The following is an 18943-nucleotide window of genomic DNA, read 5'->3' as shown; positions in this document are numbered from 1 at the left end:
TATAAGATAACCAAAAGTATTCTTAACAATCTTGTCCATCAATTATGTCAACATAGAACCAAGCTAACTTTTATTACATATGTCTGTAACTAAATCTATCCCTATTCATGCATATTAGCAAAATTGAATGATACAAATCAAGTATGGATTTGTAGCATGTAAATCACGAGCAATGTGATCTACATATATTTATTTCTAATTTCTTCTACTTAAACCTTATTAAATTTTGATCATATGAAAGTTAGAGTGTGAATAACCCCTTAAGAAACTTTATTTCTATAAAAATATTATTAAAATATCCATAAATAAATAACTAAAAAAATATTTATAATAAAAACAGTTAAAATTACAAACTTTCACTAAAACTGAATATCTTCAAATGACATGATACCTATATGAGTAGTGTGCTCATCAATGACCTTGGATGGTAGTCCCATAGTAAACAGATAGGCAAGCATGAAGCATACCAATATGCTTTATAGACACTTGACAACACTAAACTCTTTCTTTAACAACCAATAATTTAATTTCTATGTGCTTCAACTTTGATGTACTCTTGTTTTTATTGGACAAATTTATTGTCACAAAACCTTGAAGACACACCCAAGACAGTAGACTGCCAACCGTGTCGCGACACAAGCCAGAGGGTGTCGCGACACCGACGTGATGAGGCTAATTAATAAGTCAAGGGTGTTTCCGTCCACACAAAAAAAATTAACGAAGATTAGTCAACTGAATTAGGTCAAGGACCGACGACCAACCATAGGCCTATAAATAGGACTGCTCTACATAATTTATGGACAGTTTTTAATTAGTTTTATTTTCTGTATCCTATTTAGTTTTATTTTTACTTTTAATTTAGGTTTTTTTTCATTTATATTTATAGTTTAGTTTTTATTTCGTTCTTCGTGGAATTCAGATTGTGGATCCGCCAAACTATTTGATGGTTTACCATTCGCACCACTATTCATATATCATGATTCTTCTCATCTCTTTTCTTGATTTTCTTTTAATGTTTATCTTTTTAATCAAGTTCATGATGTGTGCCAGATCCATGGGGAACTAATTTGGTAATAGGAGATTAAGGAGTGGATGTGGGATTAATTAGCTTCTATGTAGGATTTCTTAACGGATTAGCTGGTTGGGATAAGAAGGAGGACTTAAAACCTTAGGCTTGACGGTCCTAGGAAGTCACATAGGTGGGAATGAACCCAAAATTGATATTGTCTATCTATGAAAATCTTACCCCAATTCGGTCTAGACTGTGAGGTCGAGAGATAAGTAGTTCCTGCCGACTCATTAGGTTAGTAGAAGGCCGAGAGGCCCTGCTAAGTTAATGACTAGTTGATTGGATAGAACTTGAAATAGGAGTTAATTATGAACATTGAAACAAGTTAGTCTTCTTTCGTTTGGATTTGATTAAATCTATAATTTGCTTTCCCCGATTGTTTTTATGTACTTTTATTAGTTTAATAAAACAACTTCTATCACAGCCTTAGGATTCATCGTGATATAGTTTAATTAAAATACTAACTAGACCCATTAACGTAGAAATTAGGATGAGTTTAGTCTCGCCTTCCTTGGGTACAATCCTCGGAGTACTTCCATACTTCGTTGTATAACTATATTACAACTTGACCTGTATACTTGTGGAAGCCACCTAATGCTTATATTTGATTGTAGTATTCACACTCTAGACGTTAGTACATCATGAGGCGGTCAATATCCAACAAAAACCTTTATAATCCATCCAATTACAAAAGATGTTTGACTACATCAAATGTATGTCTCTTGGTTTAGAGAACTATAGTGACCTCAAGTTTAAAGATCACATATGCCATTATCACTATAAGAATTGTTTTAACTTTTACATGATAATCCAAAAGCACTCTCATGATAGGTTGGTCTAGTACATTTGATTTCTACCATGTACTCATGCATTTGAGTCAACATGTCCTACCAATGAAAACACCATTTTATCAATCAATTGCATACCACCCTCAACATACTATTGTTTCCCTAACTCACAATAGTAATAAACTAGGGACAATTCAAAAATAGTCATACTATACTAGAGAAGTTATTATTTAATTTATTTAATACACAATAATATAGGCTAAACATAATAATGACAAAACATTTATTAATAAAATAAGGTAAAAAGTATTATTACAATTATCTCATGATTAGTCTTTGAGCATACTTTAACAACCTTGTTAAAACTATAATAAATTTGATTTAAAATTGAATCTACCAAAATCAATCAAGTTAGATCATCAAGGAAATATATTAGATATGGAAGCATCTTCAAAGCCATAGATATATTGAAATATTGTTTTGATTTTCTAAATTAGCACATAAGTTTTAGAGAAATGACTCTTTTCCCCTAAAGATGGGATGTTAGAAAAGTTAGCCACCATAACCTTAATATATAACTTTTACACATATACATTTAAAATTCATTTAGCCGGTCACAGATTAAAAATTAGTTAATTGAATATCTATACATATTTAATTTATATTTTATTTGATAATCAAAGCTCTATTAACTTTAACTACCACCACACACGAAAAAAAAGCCATATACTAATAGACAAAAAAGCGTCATTAAAAGCACAAAAATTGTTAGTATATATCCCAAAACCAATATCGACGGTCAAATGGGATACCTTGACGAAGTTCAAGCCATTGGCATAAGGGTAGTCAGTATAAGCTTTTATCAACAGTCAAAATCTGTCGTTGTATACCCACTTTTCTATAGCAATGACCTATTCATCAATAAAAGCATGTTGAAATTCCACCTTTTCTCCAAACTTTTATCAACAATTTTATAGTTGTTGGTATATTACTACATGTTATAGTGATGGCCATTTATTGATAGATTTGTCAGTAACTCATCTTAAACATTTTTCTTTACTTGTTGCTGTTGGTATAGAGTTAGAATCCACCAGTAAAAGTTTGATCACCATTTAGGCATTTTTGTTATTAAATTAATTTTATTAATACTTTTACAATAATTTTAATTCACTAAAAGTATTAAACTTAAAAATAATTATAATTTATAGAAAGAACAATTCTCTTATAATTAATTAATTGATGTATCAAGTAGAGTTTAAAAGACAAGAAAAACACTAAGTCATAAGTCACAAATATTTTAAACTTAGTACATTTGCTCCTAACATAATGAATGTTATACATATTCCATTTCCAATAGCTCTATCATGAAAGTATACCAGACAAAAAAAATCATTCCCTACATCAAACACAATGAAATATCAAACCATTAGTCATGACAAAATAAGCATTATCCGCAGATGATAAAAACACCTTTTATGAGCTATATGATCCAAAATTGAAACATGCAAAACATCTAGAACTATTGGAATAAGCAAAATTACTTATTTAACTAACACAAGTACATCATTTTATCATAACCAAATAATAATAATTCCATATAACCTAAATCAACACCCTCATACTGTCAGTAAAGGTTGTTTATACCAACAGATTTTACCCGTCAGAAAATGGCAATTTTGTTGTGGTGTATATTAAATCACTTTTAATTAATATTTTACAATAATAAAAAACATGAAATTATCACTTAGAATATATGATTCGTCCATAATCCAACACTGAAACTTACAGATATCATGTATTTTCAGTACCATTTATATTTAATCTCTCGTCTTTATCTATGTATGTAAATTCTCGAGAGCCATATACATGTTGTAATATTTATCATTTCATTATAAGAATATGTTTACTCTCCACAAAAGTGTTTGTCCATGTACGTTTGGCAAAAGTCTATGGTATATCCCACCAATACCATACCATAACGTATATATACACACATCTCTAAATTGAATTTCCTCCTTGTTAAGGTCCCATTGTTTCTTCCCTATAGCTTTATATAAATAATCCGACAACTCCGAATTCTGCATAAATTATAAATTATCCAAAATATTTGCATGTGTCGAAAGCTATATTATATTCAACCAATTGTACAGCATATAGTTTGGTGGATCATGTGCTTTTAACAAAAATATATACTAAAAGCTTTAGGTAATGACCAAGGTCCCATAATTAATTTCAAAAATAAGTTGAATGATTGAGTTTATATTAATAAAATTTGAAGATACCTAGATCTCTTTAATCAGTTTAGCAGAGAGCTGAGCCAAGGAGGGGGAAAAAAATCATTAAATCCATATTTAGCTTAGGTGGAAGATTTTCTTGCATCACTTTTAATAAATAAATAAAAATGCAAGAGGTCTCTTGAGAATACAACTAAGAAATTGCTTGGGAGGTTCCCTTGGAAACTGCAAGGAGAGATCCTTACCCACATGTGCAAGATGCTGCTGAAATTCAACACTTGGCTCTTTCTGGATATGCTTGTTATATGAACGCTACAATCGATTTTCAGTTTAAATATAAAAAATTAAGGAAAAAATGTAAAAAAAAAAAATTCCATAACTGTTCGAAATATTGATTTATTATTATTATTTTGATTTCTGAAATCAATACATCCAATTTTAACAAAGACTTTTTTGAGGGGTTATGAGGATATAGGGTAGGGGCCCCAATGGTGACTTGGAAATGAGGCAATATCATTGAATATACCATTCATAAAACCAACATACCCGGTGCTCTTATGATCTATCATGGATATGGTTTTCTGATGTTGTTTGATTTAGAAATCCAGAATGATTAACTATATCTCTTGGTTTTAGATTGTAGGATGGATCATTATATATATATTTATTGCATTTGTTGGCATTGAAATTATTAGATTTTCATAAGAGAAGCTAGAATAATAATATAGAAGGTGAATTCAACAGTTAGAATTTTTATTTTATGTTTTTTAAAAAAGAAAAGATTTTTGAAATGATTGATACACAAAATTGAAAGAGTTAGAACCGTATATAATTTGATAGCTTCGATACAAAAATTTTAAATGCAGATGTCAGTAACTAGCTTTTATGCCTTGTTTTACTTTTTCATTTTAGGGGTTTAATTATTTTCTCAAGGAAAAAAACCGTCCATTTCCTTTTGAAAATAATTCATCTTTTAATAAGATTTCAACTTCTCATACTGAATGAAATTTTGATAAAGGGCATCCAGGGTGAACCATAATGTAAATTTTGAAAAGTTTATGTAAATTTATTATGTAAGAAAATAGAAATATATAAATTTATTATAAATTTAAATATTATTTAATTGTCATAGAGATAAATGCTATTTATTTTAATATTTAAATTTTTATTCATTTTAATCATTTCATTAAATTTTAAAATTATCATAAAATATTTATTATTTAATTTAAGATAACCAAATATTTAATTTTAAATTTTTAAAATATCTGTTTAAATCTCCACAGCTATGTATTTTCTAATTTATTCATTTTCAATATATTTTATTCTATGTTAAGATGATATAATCAACTCCTGTTCGAGTAGTAATAAGTTTAATATTTTTGAAAGGAGAAAATAACGTTGCAAAAACTTTGTCCTCTATTTAAGGATTCAATTGGGCTAGATTCTAGATTTTCCTGAAACTCAATGTAAAGATCCCATATTTAAACAAAAAAAAAAAGACATTGAGATTAGATTTGATAATTCTTTTTTAATTTAGAAAACATGTTGTTATTAGTATTTATATTTGCATTATTTGCCTTTAAATCTATTTTATTTTCAAAACGTCTTTAACGAAACTCAAGATAATCAAATGGGTAGCATTTTTGACAAAATATGAGCCCCAATTAATTTGTCACCTTCTCACGTGGGGTGGATTTTATAAATCTCTGCTTTATAGCGTTGGGAATAGGAGTATCGACTGGATCTTATAATATATATATATATATATATTAAATATTTAATAAACATAACATGATATATTTAGATATTATTAATCTGATACGTTTAATATATGTATCATATTCATATTTAAAATTTTAATATTCACTCATTTATTACGTACACTTAGTTAATTAATTTAAATAATAGCTTCTAAATTGATAAAAAATATATATATATATTTATTAAATTTAAATATTAAAAATAGCACTACATCCATTTGGATAATATTTTGTTATCATATTACCACATACAACATTGTGGCATTAAGAACTCATAAAAAAGAAACGAAACCCAACACATAATAAACTAAAAATGAATCCTGTCTATGAACTTTCCTTGTTGAATTAAGAAAATTTTAAAATAAATGAAATGATGCAGTTGCAGTTGCAGTATTACGAAAGGTATGAGGTCATGACTCCTACGGATGGGAATATGAGTTGTTTGATGCAAAACTCTGCTGCCCATGCTTGCATTCTTTCTTAGTTTATTCATTCTTGAATGAATGACAATGCGGAATTTGGTCCCTGCTTCACCTGCCTAACCCTAACACCTTTTTCAAGGTACAAAAGAAAAGCCTATATTAGCTACCTACCTACCTACCTTGATTGCATGCATGCATGTGGCAATTAACAAATATTATAAGTTTTAACTTCAACTTTTGCAGCTCTTTACTATGTTATAGTTTATTGTAAAAATGAGTTAGGTAACAAAAAAGGGGGTTTGAATTTGATCCCAAAGCCAAAAAGTGACTGTATCAGTTTTCTTTTCTTATACATACATTTTCTAGCAACATCATTGCCATTTCCCTCACTGTTAAAAAAGCGGAAGAGGTGGGAAATGTTTAGAAGACTTTGTTCATCAGTTTGTAACCTAAGCCATATTTTTTAATAGGATATGTATATTGGCCTGACGACATCAAAAACTGAGACATGCAGATCGAATCTACCGAGGAACTGAAAACAAACGGGCTTTTATATACTTCACATTTGCGTGTCACGTGGCAGCAGCGTTAAGATTTATTCTGGGGCTCTATCATTCAGGGCTGATCAAAGGCGGAGGCTTTTGATGAGCACTGAAGCTCTATTGGGTTGTTTGTGGCAGTGAATGGATTGAGCCCATTTTGTCTGCCTGTGTGTGTAGAACAGGCTATAAAGTGGCATATGGCAGACTATTTGAGGTGCCCGTAGAAAAATGCGATGCTTCAGATTTAATTTATGCATAGATTGTTTGGTCAAATCATTTTTTATTAGATATTTTATTTTAGTGTATTGATTTGGGTTTATTTATATGTTTAAAAATAAAAAAATTTAAAAGTAGTAAATAAATTATATTAAATAATTTTAAATATAAAATATTTATCAATAAACTTTACAAACAACAAAACATCTTTTAATAAAATCAAAATTAATAACAAAAAGAAACTGAGACGTAGGTGGAGATTTTTCGATAAAAGGTTGAAGGGTAAGTAGGGATTTTTTTTTGATAATAGGGTGAGTGGATTTTTTATTATATTTTAATTTTTATATTTTAAATGTGAAAAACATGTTCTAAAAAGAAATGTTTAAAGTTTACAATTTTTTTGATTGGTCTGTACATTCCAAATATGTATTTAACATGATAGTAAATAGTTAAAAATATATATATATTTAATATTATTTATACATCATCCGATACTTTATGTTTCAGTCGATATAATTAAAATTGACCAAAATAAATCAATGCGATTGATATAAATCAAAATTTTTACCATTATGAAAAAGAATATCACATGTTTTACATTAACACTGGAATGATGCACTAACTTATATACAACCAAAATCAGTGCAGAACTGAATAGCATGCTTTTAATTTTTATATAAGCTTGTCGAGCATTGAAGCTTTTTTGGACTATTTGTGGCAATGAGTGGATTGAGCCAATTGAGAAGGGGCACACAGTCTCATTAATTTCTCTAGGTCATGAAATGCGAAGCATTTTTATGTTTAAAGTTATACAATTTTTTTTATTATAATTAAAAATTATTATAATAATTTATTTCATGCTCTAATTTTATAAAAAAAAAATCATTTTAACCCTCCATTTAATTTTTCATCTCTTTTAGTTCTTAAACTTATGTATTTTTTTGGTCAAATCACCCTAAAATGAATAGAATAATAAACGTTTTTGAACTTCATTGACATTGTATATAGTGGATGGCACGCTAATATTTAATTAATTTTTTAAATTTAAAATTAAAAAATTGATAAAAACTATTTTAAAAATTAAAGTCATTAAAATTATTAAAAATATAAACATTATAAAATATTAAAATATTTTTAAATTTTAAAAATTAATTAAATACGTACGTGTCATCTACGTGGCAATCAACGATATGCTACGTTAGTAAAGTTAACAAACGTCAATTTTTTATCTATTTTGAGGTGATTTGACAAAGATACAAATTTAAATATTAAAATATGCGAAGAATTAAATAAAGAACTAAAATATTTTTTTAATAAAATCGGAGAGCGAAAAAAAAACTTTATACCTTAAAAAAATTATACTATACTAATAAATCACACTACTCAATTGGTTATATTTAAATCGAATTCAACTCTTTATGATAAAACTGAACGTGCTAATCTTGTCATTTTTTTCATAAAGGATAGAAGTAAGAAGATTGTCAATGGAATTTTAGTTCGATTGGTATAGACATTGTTATCAGTGCAGAGATTATGAATTTAAGTATACTGAAGCTCATTATACTCTTATTTAAGGTTGAGAGGGATAGAATTAAATTCAATAATGATATTAGCTGACACAAATTTTTTTACCAATCCGTTGAAGGTAAAAGATGGTATTTACTCTCTTATTCTCACCCGACAGTGATAATTTTGTTTTCTGAGAAGCCATTAAAAAGGGTCAGAGAGAAAAATAAATAAATGAAATTTGAGGTCCAAACCAATTCAGTATCTAATACCAAAGCTATGGGTTTTGTCTTCGGTCCAAACCAATGCAAGTCCACCTTAACCAATCAAAAACTAAAGGCTGAGAAAAAAACTCGTATGCAAGAGCCAAGATGAGCCCAAATTCTTCATCGTACTTATTTCATTTCAATTTTTTATTTTAATTTTATATACCCATGAAGAAAGCCGAAGATAAGGATTTAAAGCCCCACCTTTCGTTCTTCTCATATGATGAATAGCCTCTATCACCAAACAACACCTTGGGTTTTTCTCTGATAGAAAGCTTTATCTCTCAAATAGGTATAGTTTTTTAATTGGTCATAAGCTAACGGGTCATTGTTTTTGAAGTTAACTTTTTGTTTTTCTGCCACTTACTGATATTGGGTTGTTGTTAATTTTTCCCAGTTTTGGTTCTCTTTAGCCAGAGTTATGTGAAGTATGGATTTTTATGGTGTTTTGGTAATGAATCTGCTTTGCTTGTTTAGTTAATTGGGATTGAAATGTTGGCTTTTATTTTGTGAGTGAAAAATTCTATTACTTATAACGGTGACAATAATGTGTATTAGACAATCCATTTATTTAAAACATAATAAAGAACAAAAACAGTGAAGAAATGAAATTTTAATACGGAACTCATCTATTATATTAAGCTAGAATTATGGTTTGTTTTCATCCAAGTGTTTTATTGGTTCATAATGAACTTTATAAGAATTGCTCATTGATAGGTGCTGCTACTTAATAGAATCTTATTCAAATGGACAATGTTATAGTTTGGATATTGTTTCTTTCCCCTTTTGAAGGAAAAGAAGGAAAAATTGTTAAATCTATTTCTGTTTGTAGTTGATGTTTTTATCTGAAGGTAGAGATTTTTCCCAGTTGCTAGAACTTTTATATGAAAGAGTTATCTGTGTGTTGCGGCTCTGAATTTTTAATATAGGCCAAATAGGCACAAAACATGCCTATTTGGGAATTTGAAATATGAACTCCCCAAGTCGTAATGCTTTGTGAAATATCTAGGACAAACAAGGTAGATTATCATCTAAATCAGTCTTTAATTTCAGGAATGAATTTATGGAAAATAGCTAATAAACAGGTACAACCAAGTATGCCTGTTGTATAACGCCCTTGGTTGAACATGAAAATTAGATTTGCATGAAAAACTTAATCACCGGAATGATGCCTGGGATTGAAATATCTGCTTGGTGAACTAAATTACAGTTTCTTTCTGTATTTATAGACGATGTTAGTGAAATTGGTTTGAGTATGACTGTTTCTAGGACATCTCATGCCTTCTTGCGAACTTGGGAAATTTATGTTTTTGAGCGTATCATTCATGTTCTTTCAGGTGAAGATACAGATGAAAAATCTATTTTAGTGTAGACTGTAATTTTCGCTTTTCAATCTACTCAACATGACTCCTGTGATCCCATGTTCTGTTAGCAACATTACATTCATCCCTGGAGCTGCCTGTACAGTAAGGAAGAACACTAGTTTGACAGGATGCAGTTCATCAAGGAAACACACGAGATATGCTTTACCCTCTCAGAGATTCATCCTACCTCTATCAACCTCTGTTACTTCATTTCGAAAATACGGAACAGGGTATGCCTTACATGGAAAACTGGGAATTTGTTTATCAACCGCAGGGACTGATGTGGCAGTGGAGGAATCCGATTCGTCTGTGACAAAAGTTTCCAGTGGAGGATCCGAAATACCTTCAGATGCAGTTGAAACAAGTGAAAATACGACTAGCCAACCAGATTCTACTCCTCCAACTCAATCAAAACGAGCAAGACCTGTTAGGAAAAGTGAGATGCCACCTGTAAAGAATGAGGAGCTTATTCCTGGTGCAATGTTTACTGGGAAAGTAAGATCAATCCAACCATTTGGTGCTTTTGTTGATTTTGGAGCTTTCACAGATGGACTGGTGCATGTTTCCAGGTTGAGCAACAGCTTTGTTAAGGATGTTGCAAGTTTTGTTTCTGTTGGACAAGAGGTGCAGGTGAGGTTAGTTGAAGTAAACACTGAAAGTGGGAGGATATCTCTTTCCATGCGTGAAAATGATGATGCTAGTAAGCGCCTGCCACGGAAAGATGGTCCTGCGAGTACTGATAAGGCAAGGTCTTCCAGGAAGAATGCTTCAAAGTCCAGCTCAAAAAAAGATTTCAAAAGCTCAAAATTCGTCAAGGGACAAGAACTAGATGGCACGGTAAAGAATTTAACTAGGTCTGGTGCTTTCATATCTCTCCCTGAGGGGGAAGAAGGATTCTTGCCCCAATCAGAAGAAGCTGATGACGGACTTATGAGCATGATGGGGAACTCATCGCTGCAAATTGGCCAAGAAGTCAAAGTTCGTGTGCTGCGCATTACAAGGGGACAGGTAACCTTGACGATGAAGAAAGAAGAGGATGATGACAAATTGGACTCACAGCTTAGCCAAGGTGTGGTGTACGCTGCAACAAATCCCTTTATGCTGGCTTTCCGTAAGAATAAGGAGATTGCTGCATTTTTGGATCAGAGAGAAAAGGCAGAGAAAGTAGAGGTTCAACCGGCAGCTAATGTGGAGACAACCACTGTCTCTACTGCAGTGGATGAAACAGTGGTAAAGGAAACAGATGCAATAGCTGAGATTGCGAACAAGGATGAGGAAACTGCAGAGAAGGAAATAGATGACAGTTTTGAAGAGTTGTCTCCTGAAAGTGGTGGACAAGTTCCTTTGGCGGGTGTGGTGGAAAGTGATGAAATAGCTGGATCATCTGGAGAAGTAGTTGACCAAGTGACTTCCGAATATTCAGTTGATGAAGAGTCTACACAAAAAGATGTAGTACAAGAGGAAGCTCCCCTAGCTGAGGATGAAACATCGGTTGCTGCATCAGTTCAGGAGGAAGAAATCGGAAGTATTCCTGAAGAGCAGGCAGAAACACCTCTAGCAGAGGATAAAACTCCCTCTGCTGCATCTGTTCAAGAAGAAGAAATTGGAGCTGTTCCGGATGAAAATGGCAATGTTGCCAGTTCAGTTGTACAACCAGATGTTACTGATCCCAAAGATGCCGAAGGTAGATAACCATTACACTGCTAGCAATCCTATTCTGTGAGAAATTCATACCCTATTTTCGTTATTCTGCACAAAATGATAATTGCAAACAAAGTATCTGTGGTTTTGCGTACATACACATGACAAACAGACATGTAATTACTGTCTGATTTCTGCAATATTAATGAGGGCAAAAAATCTATTTTTAGACTGTTTCTTTTCTAAGAGGGATACAACTCAGAAGTTCTATTGAATGAATAGTTGCTGAGTGAAAAATAACCTTTTATAATGTACTTTTTTTTCTCTTGAACCACTTTAGAGTTGACACATATCAACTTCATTAGTTCATGTCCTTCTTTCTTTTGTTAATGTTTGAGGAGTAAGTTTTTAATGCAATAGATGACTTGTCACATGTCATAAAGTTGTCGTTTCTAACTAAGCAACGGTTCTATGTGGGAAAAAAAGGAGTTAAAGAGTAATTGAGGATCTGTTTTCTTAGTTCATTTTGTTTTACATCTATGTATTACTATTTCTTATTGCTGATTTTGCGCAGATACAGTGGAAAACGAGGCAAGTCCTGATCCTCCTCAAGAATCAGCTGATGATCTGATTAAGTCTTCAGGAAGTGAAGCAGTTGAAGAAGTAGAAAATCAACCCAAGGATACCAAGGATGAAGTGCAAATAGAGACACCAGTTTCTAAGGATGAAATTCCTTCTACTTCTGAAGTTGAAGAAGCAGACTCTGCACCTCAAAAGAACGACGAGGTTACTGATTCAAATGGCTCTATGTCCAAGGAAAATGTGACTACAGGTTTATACTTTCATTTTGACAATTTTCTACATATTAAATGCATCTAATAAACTTTGAGTTAAGCTCTAATCCAAAATGGAAACTTTAAAGCTGTAAAATTGTGTTGTTTGTCTGTGCTTTTCAATATGAATATATACTTAAATGATATGAGATAACCACTTGATTTATAAGAACCCCAAAGTCAAACACTTTTAATAAAATATTATGCCAAGTCAAATACAACATTCAATTTTGATTGATGGGGATGTCTGTGTTGAGGCATTCATGATATTTATATTTTTGAGACATTATGTGTTCCTCTGTTATTGATTCATATGCATTAACAGCAGCAACTATATCACCGGCTCTAGTAAAGCAGCTCCGTGAAGAAACCGGAGCGGGAATGATGGATTGCAAGAAAGCACTCGCAGAGACTGGAGGGGATATTGTTAAAGCTCAGGAGTTTCTCCGCAAGAAAGGCTTGGCAAGTGCGGAAAAAAAATCCAGCCGAGTCACTGCTGAAGGAAGAATAGGTTCTTACATTCACGATAGCAGGATTGGTATCCTAGTAGAGGTTAACTGCGAGACAGATTTCGTCTCACGGGGTGACATTTTTAAGGAGCTTGTTGATGATCTAGCCATGCAGGTTGCTGCTTGCCCTCAAGTACAATATCTTGTTCCAGAAGATGTTCCTGAGGAGATTGTAAACAAAGAAAGAGAAATAGAGATGCAAAAGGAAGATCTCTTATCTAAACCGGAACAGATTAGATCAAAGATTGTTGAAGGACGGATACAGAAGAGAATTGACGAGTTGGCTTTACTTGAGCAACCCTACATTAAGAATGACAAGATGGTGGTGAAAGATTGGGTAAAGCAGACTATTGCAACCATTGGAGAGAACATAAAAGTGAAAAGATTTGTGAGGTTCAATCTTGGAGAGGGGCTGGAGAAGAAAAGTCAGGATTTTGCTGCTGAAGTGGCTGCCCAAACCGCCACAAAACCCGTTACTACCGCTGGAAAAGAGCAATCAACTTCAGTGGAAGTCATGGAAACTGATGAGAAGTAAGTTGCTGTTTTCCATGGTTCTCAATTGTTACCAATCCATTATCATTTCTTTAGGTTGTTTATATACACCCATTTCTCTTTGCAGACCAAAACCAGCTGTCTCTGCCGCACTTGTTAAACAACTACGTGAAGAAACAGGAGCCGGGATGATGGACTGCAAGAAAGCTCTGTCTGAAACCGGAGGTGATCTTGAGAAGGCTCAGGAATACCTTAGAAAGAAGGGCCTATCAACTGCTGACAAGAAATCCAGCCGGCTCGCTGCTGAAGGCAGAATTGGTTCCTACATTCATGACTCGAGGATTGGTGTACTAATTGAAGTCAACTGTGAGACCGACTTTGTTGGTAGAAGTGAAAAGTTCAAGGAGTTGGTTGATGACCTAGCAATGCAAGTTGTGGCCAGTCCACAAGTGCAGTTTGTATCCATTGAAGACATTCCAGAGGGTATCGTGAGTAAAGAAAAAGAGCTGGAGATGCAAAGAGATGATCTCGCATCTAAACCAGAGAACATTAGAGAGAAAATAGTGGAAGGCAGAGTTTCAAAGAGGCTTGGAGAGCTTGCCCTTTTGGAACAGCCCTTCATTAAGGATGACAGTCTGCTGGTTAAAGACTTGGTAAAGCAAACTGTTGCAGCACTTGGAGAGAACATAAAAGTCCGAAGGTTTGTTCGATTTACACTTGGAGAGAAAACTGAAGATACCAAAACAGGTAACTGAAGCATGAGAAAAGGAGCTTCCATTGGCATCCAGTGGGAGTAATGGAGGTAGGAACTAATTTTGGACGAGAGAATAACTTGATTCTTTTTTGTAGTGGCCTTCATTGTATGCTTTAATTGGCCCTTAAAGCTTACTGTTTGATTTTGTAAGTTGAGAACTGTTTCTTCAGTTTATTTGTGCAAAATGGAAATACTGAGATAAGCGAGGAATTATTAAATTAGCTAAAAAGCTGGTCTGTTATTCTATTTTACACGAATTTTTCATTGTTTCTAAGAGTACTTCTGTCAAAATTATTTACTCTCAACTCAACATGACATATAATATAATAAATGAGTTCGTATCAAACATGCTTTTAGGTCTTAAAACACATGTTGGACGCATGCCCAAATTAACATGCATTATAGGGTGTCCAAACTTGCATTGGAGACATACCCATATCATCCCAGGCAAAAAAAAAAAAAATCCAAACAAAATTGTCAAAGACATGCGAGAACAAAGTATCTAAAACTTCCCAGGTTATCAAAGCATCTGATACATAGAGATTTGATCATGCTTTTCATACTAACAAAAAATAAACAAGGGTCGTAGGGCGTTATCATCAACTATAATCTAAGTTGCATCTTTGAATCTGTTTCACCCTAATCAACCACACCGGTGACCCCAACCTAGATGGCAGTCGAAAGAGGATCGTTCTTTACGAATGTTTAACCACGTGATATGTGCTTCATGCATGGTCTCGAAGTGCACTTCGGCAGCTAATTGTCCTTTACCTGACTCCTTTTAGGTACAAATCGCCATAGATCTACAGCAATATCTACCTCCTTTTTCTTGTGAAACTTGTATAGTTGAGGAACATCAAAACGGAGCTGGAGATAGATTGGGGGAGTGAGATTGGGATAAGAGAAGACAAATAACAGCAATAAGGCAAATATTTACTGAAAAATAAAGTAACAGCAATTTGGCAGCATTAAAGAAAAGGAAAAAAAAACACACACACACAGGCCCAACCCCAGACCATTCTCACAGCTTATCGGCAAGCCATCCAAATAATCTCCTCTGAGAATGTGTATGCACGGTGACAGCATTTTATGGTTCATAAGAGAAATGTAATCAGATTGAGAAGCTAGTTTTACCCACCTCACACAAGACCTCAGCGCTGCTAGCATTTAAGTCCCTCAAGGCGGTCCTTTTGATATACTACAGTGAAGAAAAGATAAATTATCACAATTCTTAGTCATGTTAAAATCCTTATGCAAACAGAACATGCAACTGATATGCCTTGGCATAGAAGACATAGACAACATGAGACAAATCCATGAGATATTACATTTGAACCAAATGAATAATGTCGCTAATTAGCAAGCACATATACATAAGTAGAAAAGACAGTTTTGATAGTATAACCATAATCAATTGAAGATAATTATGAGCAAAATACTAATTTCTCTAAGATAAGTTGATTACTGTGGACTCCATAGGGTAGAGGAAACTATTGAGTACATACAAAAAGATAGACTAACTAGTACATGAAATAGAAGAGAAGAAATCTTTGTCAAAGTTAATGAATAATTAATTTGCTATTTTAGCTTTAAATCCGACACTTACAGAAAATAAATCAAGGGCACAGCAAGCATTACTAATATATTCCTATTCAACTAGTAGAAACTTCAAAGCAAATTACTTACATCTCTTGTTGAGGTCTTATGCAAGGAATAAACAGCTTGAGAAGCTACCTGACACAACACGATGTGGACAATATGCCTATTAGATCCAAAATAAAAAGGTGGACTGAAAAATCTTGATTTTGTCACTAGCTTTACCTTCAATGCCACAAATAGAAAATCCATGTCAATACCCTTCTTTCGAGTTCCAAATGGAGGATTCATCACAACAGTATCAACAATTTGACCTAAACATGGAGTGAAACCATAAGATGAAGAAAGAAGTCACAACTTAAGATTAAGAAACAGTCTATAGAACATACATGCTATTTTATACTTATAACTTTCCAACTATCTTTCTCTTGATTGATTCAGTATACATGAGATAATGGCCAGAAAGTAACAGATACATTCAATTTATTGCATCTTCCATGTGAAAATTTATTGAAGTCAAAGAAGAAAAAAATTGAATTATCGTAATGCCATGTCCCTATAAATCTAGGCATGAAAATGACTAGCTATACACTTCCTATATATTTGATTATCCAAAAAATTCCTCCATGCCAGAGAAACACTGCTGTCTGCAACCTAACCATAGATTCTATAGCTTAAAGAGGATAGCTTTTCCATATCATTATTAGAATGACTGGTAATATTTTCCAGGAAGAATCAAGTATAGTGATTATGCTTCAGCTCCGGAGACAATGAGGGATAGAGAGGAAAAGAGAGGGGAAGGAACTATTACCTCTCCATCCTAGGTTACTGATGTCACATTGAACAAAATCTATGTCCAACTGCAGTTCAATTAAGAAAGCAACACAGGGAAGATATCATAAAACATGTAAATTACTAAGCAAATAATGAAATTAACTCGGTGATATCAAAAGTGAATAGCATAGAGAGACAGGTAAAGGAGAAAAAGATGTCAGAATTTTGTGACTCGGGCCAATACAAGCTCTAGACTTTACTACTACATCAAAATCAATAAAGAGGAGAGCACCTCAAGATCTTCTGCATTCATTGAAGCTATTTCAAGAGATTGAGGATCAATATCAATGCCAATAACCTGCCTATTCCACGCAACAAAACGCCCACATTAAACAAATACGGATAGTTTTCTTCTTTGTTCTTTTTTCTCGAATTCAGATCAAGGAATTAACAAAGACAAGGGAAGAAACAATGAGAGAAAAGGGTTTACTTACTCAGCGCCCAAGAGAGCAGCAGCAGCACCTAGAGTGCCACATCCACAACCAAAATCTGCGACCACTTTGTTGCTAATATCATCAAATGAATTCTCAGCCTAAAGAAAGAAAAACCCAAAAACAAGAAACAAGGAAGAAAAAGCTCAATACTACCCAACTAGTCATTAGCACGTGAATAGGGGAAATAAAAGAAGATGACTGCATACAGTGTAAAGCAAGCGAGAAGCGATATGAGGTCCAGTTGGGTACTGTTCCAGCTCCACCTGCATTGAATAAAACAAAACCCACCACAAGCAGATTCGATAACTACTTCCATATTAACAAATTTCGGGTTTCTTTTTGGGGGAATGAAACAAACGGAATAGAAGACCTTTGGGGTAGTGAATTGTTGAAGATCGCCTAAGAGGGTTTCTAGTTGTTTCAGCTTCATTCTTTGCTTTTATAGGAATCCCTTTTAACAAATAAAAGTAGATACAAGAAGAATAAAAAAATCCTTCCTCTTCCCGCTGATAATGCTTCTTCTTCTTCTTCTTTCTTTAATAAGCCAAACACCCCCTTATGTTAGGATATTCTGGAATTTCAGGTTATGAAATTACAATACCAGGTTTTAAAGTGGGTGATTTACATGTATATGCTGACTTTTTTTTTATTTTTTATTTTATTTTGATAAAGCCTGCTGAAATCTATAGGTCGCCTTTTCACCGTTGTGTTACCAAATATTGATAATTTAGATCTTTTTTTATTTATCATAAGGGTAAATGTTAATGTTTTTTTCCCTTAGTTGTGAGTTAGATTTCTCTCCTTACATTTGCATTTTTATTTCATGTCCCTTTATATTTAAGTTTTAAGTTTGATTTTTTAATAATCATGTAAATATTAATGTTTTTATTTATAATTAATAAATATATTATTTTCAAGTTTTTATTTTAATTTATCTTTTAATTAATTATAAACATTAATTAAAAAACTTGAAACAACATGAAATAAAAATACATAATAAAATGCTTATAAAAGGAATCAAACTTACGATTCAAGGATGAAATCACAATTATCTAACCATCTAACCATCTAACCATCTAAACCAAAGAGCTAATGTATTAAAGATATTAATTAAAAATAAAAAAGCTTAAAACAACATGAAATAAAAAATACAAATGTGAGTAATAGAGGAATCGAACCCAAGACTTAAAGGACAAAACACTAACATTTAACCATCTAACCAAAAGAACTAAATTACCAATATTTAGTTAAACGTGTCTTGTAAGACGCGTTTTCAACTGACGTGGCTGAAAGCAAACCTTGTAGAACGCGTTTTCACTGTCGTATCAGTGAAAACGTGCCCTGTAGGAAGTGCTTTCCTCTTTCTCTCCCAAAACAATGTAGATCGGTAAATTTCAAAAATTTCAGTACACTTTCTCAAATTTTTTTAGCATATTTGCAAAAATTAGCCTTTTAAAGGCCTTTCTTTTTCTTTTTTCCTTATGTAATGGAAATTGGATGCTTTTAAGTTTGGTACTAGTCACTCAATTATTACTACTTTTCTTATCATCAGTTAAAAAAATATAGGTTTGAAAACGGTTTTCTTGCATAGTGAAAAATTAAAATTTTAAAACTCGACCCGGTTTATGATATTTATAGTAATAAACCTTAACTGAATTCGTACCTATGTTTTCAACTTGGTGG

The 18943-nt window shown here is 32.6% G+C and overlaps 2 protein-coding genes across 4 annotated transcripts; one reads left to right on the top strand and one right to left on the bottom strand.

Moving 5' to 3' along the window:
* The first annotated feature begins 8929 nt into the window (after positions 1-8929).
* LOC105772638 (polyprotein of EF-Ts, chloroplastic) lies at positions 8930-14647 on the top strand. Of its 3 annotated transcripts, none has more exons than XM_012594034.2 (5): positions 8930-9095; positions 10141-11851; positions 12383-12640; positions 12970-13681; positions 13770-14647. In XM_012594034.2, the coding sequence occupies exons 2-5, from the start codon at positions 10207-10209 to the stop codon at positions 14395-14397; spliced, it is 3243 nt and encodes a 1080-aa protein (XP_012449488.1). In that variant the 5' UTR covers positions 8930-9095; positions 10141-10206; the 3' UTR covers positions 14398-14647. The 3 variants fall into 3 exon arrangements, with proteins under 3 accessions (XP_012449488.1, XP_012449484.1, XP_012449487.1); XM_012594030.2 differs by having other exon boundaries at positions 12967-13681; XM_012594033.2 differs by lacking the exon at positions 8930-9095 and adding an exon at positions 9201-9254 and having other exon boundaries at positions 12967-13681.
* A 235-nt stretch (positions 14648-14882) lies between these two features.
* Positions 14883-17862, bottom strand: LOC105772640 (uncharacterized). The gene is made up of 9 exons (XM_012594035.2): positions 17631-17862; positions 17467-17523; positions 17261-17358; positions 17059-17128; positions 16804-16852; positions 16218-16306; positions 16083-16130; positions 15535-15594; positions 14883-15263 (listed from the first exon to the last, which is right to left on the bottom strand). The coding sequence occupies exons 1-9, from the start codon at positions 17688-17690 to the stop codon at positions 15153-15155; spliced, it is 642 nt and encodes a 213-aa protein (XP_012449489.1). The 5' UTR covers positions 17691-17862; the 3' UTR covers positions 14883-15152.
* Positions 17863-18943: the final 1081 nt, after the last annotated feature.

Source organism: Gossypium raimondii, chromosome 6 (assembly GCF_025698545.1).
Source record: "Gossypium raimondii isolate GPD5lz chromosome 6, ASM2569854v1, whole genome shotgun sequence".
Taxonomy (NCBI): Eukaryota; Viridiplantae; Streptophyta; class Magnoliopsida; order Malvales; family Malvaceae; genus Gossypium; species Gossypium raimondii.
Note: the sequence above shows the minus strand (reverse complement) of the source record. Positions and strands in the feature narration are given on the sequence as shown.

What these genes read in the sequence shown, in the direction of transcription:
- LOC105772638 (XM_012594030.2), top strand. Translation starts at nt 10,207, where the DNA reads ATGACTCCTGTGATCCCATGTTCTGTTAGCAACATTACATTCATCCCT. An exon ending in CAAGGAAAATGTGACTACAG is followed by an intron (nt 12,641 to 12,966) that starts GTTTATACTTTC and finishes ATGCATTAACAG; the next exon opens with CAGCAACTATATCACCGGCT. An exon ending in GTCATGGAAACTGATGAGAA is followed by an intron (nt 13,682 to 13,769) that starts GTAAGTTGCTGT and finishes TTCTCTTTGCAG; the next exon opens with ACCAAAACCAGCTGTCTCTG.
- LOC105772640 (XM_012594035.2), bottom strand. Translation starts at nt 17,690, where the DNA reads ATGAAGCTGAAACAACTAGAAACCCTCTTAGGCGATCTTCAACAATTC. An exon ending in TTCTATTTGTGGCATTGAAG is followed by an intron (nt 16,131 to 16,217) that starts GTAAAGCTAGTG and finishes GTGTTGTGTCAG; the next exon opens with GTAGCTTCTCAAGCTGTTTA. An exon ending in ATAAGACCTCAACAAGAGAT is followed by an intron (nt 15,595 to 16,082) that starts GTAAGTAATTTG and finishes TCTTCACTGTAG; the next exon opens with TATATCAAAAGGACCGCCTT.